At 28.9% G+C, this 9,834-nt stretch overlaps 1 protein-coding gene across 1 annotated transcript; it reads left to right on the plus strand.

The window, feature by feature from the left end:
* LOC126780886 (tRNA-dihydrouridine(20) synthase [NAD(P)+]-like) lies at nucleotides 1–2,485 on the plus strand. The gene is made up of 6 exons (XM_050505571.1): nucleotides 1–322; nucleotides 448–586; nucleotides 963–1,295; nucleotides 1,606–1,893; nucleotides 1,963–2,122; nucleotides 2,190–2,485. Exons 1-6 carry the CDS (start codon nucleotides 169–171, stop codon nucleotides 2,466–2,468), a joined length of 1,353 nt encoding a protein of 450 aa, XP_050361528.1. The 5' UTR covers nucleotides 1–168; the 3' UTR covers nucleotides 2,469–2,485.
* Nucleotides 2,486–9,834: the final 7,349 nt, after the last annotated feature.

Consider the following 9,834-nt stretch of genomic DNA (forward strand, 5'->3'; position numbering starts at 1 on the left):
AACATTTGTTAAGAAATTAAAAAATAGCGTGGATAAGTCAAATATAAATACATACAAATTTCATAAATATTATTTATAAATTTTTAATTTTTACAATATATAATAATTTATTAGAAAATTTGTTAAGTTTATAAAGCTACTTACTATTTATTTTTAAATATTAAAATAATGCTATCTTATGAAAATAAGGTTATTCTTGCACCTATGGTAAGAATTGGAACGCTGCCCATGAGACTCTTAGCTCTTCGTTATGGTGCTGATATCGTATATTCAGAGGAATTAATTGATTGGAAATTTTTACGTTCTAAACGCAGGTATAATGGTATGGCTTTATCATATTTAAAATTATTGCTGTCAAAAGTATAATAATTTATCGTTCTATTTAGCTTTTATCAATTTTATTAATTTCTTTGTACTGAATATTTATTAAAATGATTTTTGTTTCAGACATTCTCAATACAACTGATTTTGTTGATCAAACGGATGGAACAATAATTTTTCGCACATGCTTAGAGGAAAAAAATAAAGTAGTTTTACAACTTGGTACTTGTAATGCTGAAAGAGCTTTGAAAGTTGCTAAGCTTGTGTAAGTATTTTCATAATTAAATTGATAATTATTTAACAATAAATATAGCAAAACTATATATTATTGGCTACATTATATATATCAGTAATATAAATTTTTAAGTAATAAAACATGTTCTTTAAAAGATACTAGGGTACCCTTTTTTATCTACTATATATATAAATAAGACTAACTTTAGCAAAAAAAGACATTATATTGAAATACCAGTATAGTTTATATACAAATGTATATAGGATTAGGATACTGACACCATATCAATTTGTAGCTGTGTGTATTACAGCCTGTAGCTTACATCTAACTGCTGCTGCTAACATCTAAAATAATAATATTTAATTGTATTTTTTATATATTATTTTTATAATTTGTCCTCACCCAGAGAAAATGATGTAGCTGCAATTGATATCAATATGGGCTGCCCCAAAGAATTTTCAATCAAAGGTGGAATGGGTGTAGCACTCTTACAAGATCTTGATAAAGCATGCTGCATATTGAAGACATTGGTAGATAATTTGTCTATACCAGTAACTTGCAAAATCAGAATATATGAAACACCAGAGAAGACATGTGAAGTTGTTAAAAAGTTAGTAAGCACTGGAATAAAAGCTATAGCTATTCATGGTAGAACTCGTGATGAAAGACCTCAGCATGCAGTACATACTGACATTATTCGTTATATTGCAGAAAGGATATCAATACCAGTTATAGCAAAGTGAGTTCTTGTACTGTCAAATGTTTTTTTGTTTTTAAATAATATTTATAAATTTCCTAAAACATTCAACATTCAATGTACGATACTAAAATTATGAACCAATATATAATAAAGTTTTTGAACTAATTTTGTAAAGTAAATAATTGTTTTTCATATACTAAACAAATTACTAAGAGTTTTTATTAATTTTGTTTCTATTTTGAATCAAACTAGGTTTGAACAAATTTATCGAGTATTTATTTATGATTCAGAACACAGATAAATTATCTTTAATAACATGTAAATATTGTAATGTTATTTTTCTTTACAGTGGAGGATCTAAAGAAATTGAAAAATATAATGATATTTTGAAGTTTAAAGAAATGACTGGATGTAAAAGTGTGATGCTCGCTAGAGCAGCAGAATGGAATTGTTCTATATTTAGAAAAGATGGAATGCTTCCAATGGATTCAGTGATAACTGATTACCTAAAACTTTGTGTTGATTATGACAATTCCCCATCCAACACAAAGTATTGTATTCAAAACATTTTGAGAGAATTGCAAGAAACGCCAAGGGGTAGAAAATTTTTAGAATGTCAAACCTTAGAGCAGATATGGTAAATTTGCAAAAATTATGTAGTTATATGTATGAATATTTAGTGTATAAATTTTATTTTTACTTCCAGTGCTATTTGGGATTTAGACAAATACTGTCAAGAAAAACAGAGTCAATACCAAAAAATGGGCATACAAGGCAGATGGCAAGTTCATCCAGACGAATTAGAGCCACCGTCAAAAAAAGCCAAGACTGAAGAAATAAATTTAGAAAATGTTATCCAAATGAAGGTCAGTTATTTTGTCACACAATGATGACTTAGGTTTTAGTGCAATTATTAAGTTATTATATTTTTAGGTATGTTTTATAAGGGCGAATTTTAATGACCTCAATTTACCAAAATCTCAATTACATGCCTGGGCGGGAAAAAATGGAATGAAATTGCCTCTTTATGAGACACATCAAGTAGAAAAATTATTCTGCTCAGTACTTACATTCAATGGTAAAAAATACACATCCACTTTTTGGGAGAAGAATAAAAAATTTGCTGAACAGGGAGCCGCATTAGTGGCTTTATTTTACTTAAATCTGATAACAGAAGAAGATTTGGTCAAACTTGGAAGTGTAATAAAATAAAGTGAAAGTAAATGGAAGAGTATTTGTTTTATTTTATAAAGCAATCTAATACATGGAGTATTACTGTTGTTTCTTCATATTTTCTATACATTGCAAAAGTTGTGTATTTAATTCTTCTAGCTTGTTATTCATTTCATTTTGATGTATCAAACCTTTTTTTAGGGCTTTAAAATTCATGTAACATCTATAGGTATCATGCAATTTACCCTCATAGTTTGTCATTTTAAATTCCTCGGTTGTTTGCCTAGTTCCAGAACCACATATGTCATCTAATATATTTTGTGTAGTAGGTAATTTTGGTGTTATATATTTAGAGGTATCCATCATATGTATATTTTTGAACTTCGGAAATAATTGTTGACTATAAGAAATTATCTACTTTATAAATAATTCAGTTGTAATTTTCCACTATTTTCTGCAATTCAAATCCAATTTAAACCTGATTAAAGGCTTAGCAACAATTTCACCTAAACATTCGAATGACAGAAATTGATTGTCACTATCAATTTCTGTCATTCAATTGTTAATTTAATGTTTTGACAAGTTAGTTTCTTTTCATTTTTACCGCCTTGAATGTCTGGATATTACATAACTTCAAAACAGGTCAATTTATAAAATAATTTCAATAATTATATTAGGTTATTTTGTTGTTTTTAAAAATTTTTATAGAAACCTGTCACAAAATTATGTATCTATCGTAGACAGAGAAACAAATAGACCAAGGGGTCGTGAAACCGCGATTGAGATAGAGATAGTTTGTTATTATTATATTAGTCTGCATTTCCTTGTTTTGGGAGGTAAATAATTTTCAGGATTTAATTAAAACAAAATAAGTTTATTAAATATTACTTTTTTATATTTATTAATTAAATTTTTAATTATTTTTTTAAGTTTTCTAACTACACCCAAAAACTTTTGCATTGTTTGTTTTTGTTTCTGTTATCAATAATACTTCAGCATCTTTATACGGTACTGGATTAGCATTCTCCTCAGAATTTAAAATCTAAAACATTCAATTAAATTATTACTAAAGAATGGTTGCCACATATATTTCTATGTTAACCTTTTGAATCGGAATCTAATAATATTATAAATTCTTGAAGAATGTTAAATAATGTTTTCGTTAGGAAATTATAAAAAGAAGATCGAGTAAATTAAAATAACATATTTACATATAACGAAGCACTTTAGGTTATTATTGGAGTCCATATTTATTTGTTTACATTGTCGACGAGCCGATGTTTTTTACTATTTTTTAGCTGACCAGCATTTACATGATAAATAATTATAGGTTATGATGATTTTAATGCAATACTCCGTCATGCTATGGCATAAATAAACATCACTGAGAAACTGTATTTAGGGACAAAATAGTCGTACTTACGCGTGAAAATACACGCCGGCAGTTTTCTTCTTGCTATCACTTTAACATGAAATAATACGACAATGCACCATTATATAATCTTCGACATGATATAAGGATTGTTTCTCGGTCTTTTCATTGGATAAGAATCGTTTTCTAACATAAAAGTTAGCGAAAATTGAACACAAAACACAATGAACGCACCAACGGTCAAGTTTGTTTCGCTACTCAAGTAGCGACCAAACACCAAAAGTGGTTACGCGATAAGAGACAAAAGATTTGATAATTCTATCTCTGTCTAAACCATTTGTAACGTAATTTTCGTTCTCTTTCTTGCGTAAGTGAGAAGGAAATCGTCATTGCGTCTATTAGTTTCTCAGTCTACGGTATCTATGCATGACGACAACACGATCGGTCTCTTGAGTTTATGACACAGCGCTATCGCTGTGTCTAAGCAATCTTGATAGTTTTTCTATTATTTAATTTATTATCTTAAAATATTGTTAACTGTGATAAGCAATTATATAATTAGCGAAGATATCTCGAAATCCAATATAACTTTTTTTTGTGGATGAAAGTATATAGAAATTTGCATTTTAGATGTTAGAAAATAGAAATCGGTCTTTGAGCTTCTGCTTGTTAGTAAAAGACTACATTTAAAGTAGAATGTTTTTGAAATTTGCTACTTAATAATGTGAATTGGGATTGAAATCTTGTATAGAAGTCCGCCATTTTTGTTATAAGAAATATTGAAAATTGTGTTTCGGGTTCTACTTATAAGTAGAAGAGATTGTTACAGTGTTTTTGGGTTCATCTCCTTAGAGGGTGAAATTCGGTATGATATTTTGTGTTTAAGTTAGCCAATATCGTAATCGACTTTCAGGCTTTTGTTATATGAGTTAAAGACATTATTTACACCAATTAAAAAAAAATCATCGTTTAAGAATGAAAAGAGGTGGTTTGAACATCAAAACCCGTCCCTGCCTACATCCATGCATTGTACTATAATAGATATCCAAAATTATCCAATAGGAATACATTTTGTCAATTAGTTATTATGGATGACCTCACGCTAAAAACTCTTGTTGGATTGTAATTACAATGGGGTTACCTGAAGGGTTTTACTTCCATCATTAATGATTTTAAAACATTTTTTATCACCATACCAACCGAACTTCGAATAAGTAATTATCGATTCTATGCGAATGTTGATTTGGCACGAACATCGATTTTTAATTGATAGATATCAATTCATAATAACACTACACCACTTACTTTAATTTCGTTTCTTATGTTGGTCAAAAATATCGTTAGCTTTTTGCGGCTAGCAATGGATTTGCTGCCAAACTCGACAAAAGCTTTTAAATATTTTTTAAATATATGGTAATCCCGTTTCTTAGAACGTAGTGATGATTTTAATGATGTTCTCTGTGTATATATATACTAGAATTTAATCAGACACATGAAAATTTCTTTACATTTTTTTCTTTTACGCGATAAATTACAAACGTAATTAAAATAAAAAAAGACTCAGTGGTGTTTTTGCAAATGTGCAAATGTTCATCAATCAATCAATCCACTGAGCCATCGCGGATCGATACCTACCTTCTATTTACCTACATAACTACAACATTTTCTAACGTTTGTACGTTAAGTGAAGTGAAGTCAATTAATAAATAATTGAACGGAAAGTTTTATACAACAGTATTAAAAACGATAAAGTATTGTTTAAAAACGACACTGTTTTTTCAAATATAATTATTGACATCGGACACGAACTAAAACTACGCGAAATAACGATTTCTCGATATATTTTCCTGAGTTAACGCAGAAACCACAAGTTTAAGTTGTAGGTAGATAGGTTGTAGATAACAATATAAGCTACTAGTTGAGTCCTGACTTCACGCCGGATTGCTATAATATGCACTTACAAAAACTGTAAAAAATATAATATAAATTAATACTATAATTGAAAGCTATTTATTTTTGAAACGACGGATATTGATTCTTTCATTGCAGTTATCTAAATATACGTATATATCTTGTTTTTACTACAAAAAAGATAGGTAGGTACTATTTGTGTTTATAGGTTTATTGGTATAATAATATGATTTGTTGATGGATGTAGAAACTGGAATAATAATTAATATGGAAAGGTCTAGTATTTTTTTCTTTTTACTTATTTAATTCAACTTCATTTAGCTGAATGTTAACACGCTTCGATATTCTGATACAGCAAAGTTATTTAGGTGGATAGTTTGCGGTTTCCTGTCTCAACCGCGGCCGCATCCTTCACATCGTGAGTTAGTTGTGTTCTCATTTGTTGTAGAAAATTGTGTGTTTAAATTTTTTATGTTATATATAACTACAATTTATATGTGTACATATGGTACCCGTAATTATGGGATAATATTAACGTTATTGTATGCATGAGATACTAATCCAAACTGTATACAAATGAATAAATTAAAAAATATATATGTACATGTTATTGGGTGATGTGCTCCTCATGTACTTTTTCGACTCACAATATAATATCTGCACTTACAAATTATTCTTCGTTGAGCAATTGTCGACGAAGAATAATTGTAGGTGCAGATAAAGTTTCTTTACTCATGCATAACTTATACAAACCAGTACGCATAACACGAAGAATGACAGTGAAGTCCAAATAAAACTCTTTAACTATTTAATATCTTATAAACACATAGGTAGATACAATAAAATACTCAGCGAATTGACTGATGTTGAATAATAATTTTTTTTCTGGTTTGTGCTAACATATAATATGGCATACTTGAACAACGCGTCGTTCCTTCGCCCGCTGAAAATAAAATAAATACTATATTAGTAGGAGATGTTCGTCTACTTTTTGTCATGTGTATGACGATACTAACTACTGCCAAACATCGATGTGTGATATAAAATCTTAGAGAGCAAGTTTAGCAGCATATTGACGGTGAAAGGAGTGAGTTAGGTAAAATTTTAATTAAATTGTCTTGCAAAGATTGCAGCTTTATATGTCATGTAGTACTCCGACAAATTAAAAAATAAAACGTGATATAGGTAGTAACTTGACTAACATAGTACATAATTTTTAATTATTAAAAATTAGAAGAGTTTAGAATATTTATAAACTTAAATCATGATTTAAGTATGTCGAAGAAACGTTTTATAAAATCTATATTTATTGTCATTGTACACATGTCATGTCATAATCTGCTACTTTTGTGTGTTCGTATTTATATATCTAGATATAGAATTGAAGAGGCAGTTAACTTTTAGATTAGTCAGTTATTATATTTATTTTGGTAAAAGGGTAATTTTATTATCAGTATTAAATATGTCTTATGTTTTCTTTTATATATATTATAGTTTGTATATTAACAAATGGATAAACTTGTAAAAGAGCAAGCGACGAGTCCAACCTAATTTCCATGCTTATTTAGAGTTATTGTCTCTTTAATAAAAAAACACCAAATGCCGATTATGAACTAATTTCGATGCTATTGATTATGTATGTTACCGAATAAAAAAAACAGTGGAGTTGATAAGCCCAATTTTTTCAGTGGGCTAATAATGTACATAATTTAAAAAAAAACAAATAAACGTAAGTATGTAATACTTCTGGTGACGCTTCCTCGCTAAACGAAAGTTAAATCTAAAGATCTCTTAGCAATTAATGATTTCTCTATACAAAACGCCTTTTCGAAATATTAAAGTGCTCTATTGTGTACACAAAGCGGACTTTCTCTTCTGTAATGCCATAGAAAGTATAACAATGCCAACTACCTTATTATGGGCTACTATTATGAAAATATGGACAGAAAAACTACCTTAATTGGCCGACTCGGAATTTGAACCTAAGATCTGGGATCCGAAGCTTTATACTTAGCCACTAGACAAACAGTTGGACATGTTTGGATATTACATACATTACCGCAATAAAGTAAATTCTCAGGTAACACAGATGAACAGCCATATTGCAATCTGGAAAATATAATTAAAACATACTATAAAATTGTTGTAGCACAATTATTGAACGTATGATTATTATTAAATGTTTTTGATTCGTATCTCGTACAATAATTGATATATTACTTTGTAAAGCGTTGTTAGAAATTTAATTAATTAATTAGCTAGTCATAATAATAATCTATCTCTTTAGAAAAATTAATGAACACCACACTTGAACGGAAATAATAGGTAAATAAGTATATGATGTTAATTTTTCAATATGACATAAAAATTATTTCCTTCGACTCTCGGGTGATAAAATAAATGAAATCGCAAAGGTAATAATTTAGATTTGAATTAATTGCTCAAACCGATAAAAACTAAATACATTTTCAAGGATATTGAATACGCATTTTTATTTTTTTAAATCAATAATTTTTTTTCACATTCTAAGTATCTATCGATTAACATAAAATGTATTTATTAACCACAATATGTGTGGTCTCCTATCTTCTTACGCATGTTGAGTCACTTGATAAAGCCGACAAGCATCATATTACAATCTGTTTAAATTAATATCATATCTATCTAATGTGAAATATTTAACATAATTTTTATTTCACTTTGATTTAAAATAAGTCGTATCATTTTTATGTTTTTATGATTTATTATTTGCTTCACCTCAAAATTGCCTTCAAGTTGAAGATAACCACAAATTCACAACGCAGAAACTCAAAGTCGATGACAAAACCGCAAAACTTTCATTATAGCGGTACCCGCATAAAATTAGTAGAAATCGCAAACCAAAACTTTTTCTCTTATTTTTGTAAATAAAAGAGATACTTGAAGAAGCGAGAACTATAAATATAATATATAGGTGCACTATTATAGGTACTTATAAGCTTATACAAAAGTAAAATAAACTGAGTTAGCTCTCTCTTTAACTCGAGACGATAAATAGTCTCAATAAATTACAATAAAAAGATAAGGAATTTGTATCGCAAAAGAGTAAAAATAAAGCCCGCTGCTGGGTCTGTAAAAGTTCCACTCTTGAGCTAAAGCCGCCTCACCAACTGAGGAGGCTCCTATACGTTTTCTTTTGGCACAATTTCATCCGAAATTACCGCAAAGCATGAGATGAAAAATACACACATATTAAAAACATGAAAACTCAGTGGTGCTTGCATGCCCGGGTTTGAACCTGCAATCTTCGGTTAAGATTTATTTGTTCTAGGCACTGGGCCATCTTGGCTCATTATGTATTGCAATATATAATATACTTACTTACGGCTTATCGATGTAAAAGTCGCAAATTCGATCCTGACCACTTGGGCTTTCTCCGTACCCGTCGTTACAAACTTTTCGCTTAATTGGAGGGGACGCTAGGAATAGAAGTTATTATTAAAATCAGGCATTAGTAGTAGTCTTTTTTAATACAAAGCCAAAGCGTATTTAAAAAAAATTAAAATATTCGTTATCACAACAACTTTAACAGTAGGTACTTTTGATAAATTTTAAATCCAATGTAAACAATTGACAAAGGTCCGTCATGATGTGTCACAGTGTTTTGTATGGCATATTCAAATGACAAGCAACACGACACTAACGCGCGACGTGAAAGGCATATTTTTGACAATTTAACAAGGGCCTCTTCAATATAACATGTAGCATCTCATTGCAAATGGGGTTGTTAAAATTCATATTTAAGCTTTATAGAATAGTTCTAGTTTAACTTAATATAACTAATGGGGTTGTAAGTGTCTCGTAATCAATTTATAAAATTAAATGGATTATTTTAATTTTGTGAAGACCTACTTTCTAATGATTAATATTTTATACGAATGGCATGCTGATATTGTCCTATTTTTTCGTTAAACTTTGACCAATGATTAATAGGAAAATTGAAACATGAATAATGTATATATTTAAAAAAAAGGAATATATTACGTTTTTTTAGTTATGTAATTTAGTGTTCATGCATATAAAGAAAACTAACGAAAATCTTAAATTAAATTTAGAGAACATTAAATATACAGGTCATGGTTA

This window comes from Nymphalis io, chromosome 3, assembly GCF_905147045.1.
Source record: "Nymphalis io chromosome 3, ilAglIoxx1.1, whole genome shotgun sequence".
NCBI classification, from domain to species: domain Eukaryota; kingdom Metazoa; phylum Arthropoda; class Insecta; order Lepidoptera; family Nymphalidae; genus Nymphalis; species Nymphalis io.

Bases quoted from the DNA above. Each gene is read 5' to 3' on its own strand.
- LOC126780886 (XM_050505571.1), top strand. From the start codon at position 169: ATGCTATCTTATGAAAATAAGGTTATTCTTGCACCTATGGTAAGAATT. The intron at 587-962 runs GTAAGTATTTTC...GTCCTCACCCAG, and splicing joins TTGAAAGTTGCTAAGCTTGT to AGAAAATGATGTAGCTGCAA. The intron at 1,296-1,605 runs GTGAGTTCTTGT...TTTTCTTTACAG, and splicing joins TCAATACCAGTTATAGCAAA to TGGAGGATCTAAAGAAATTG.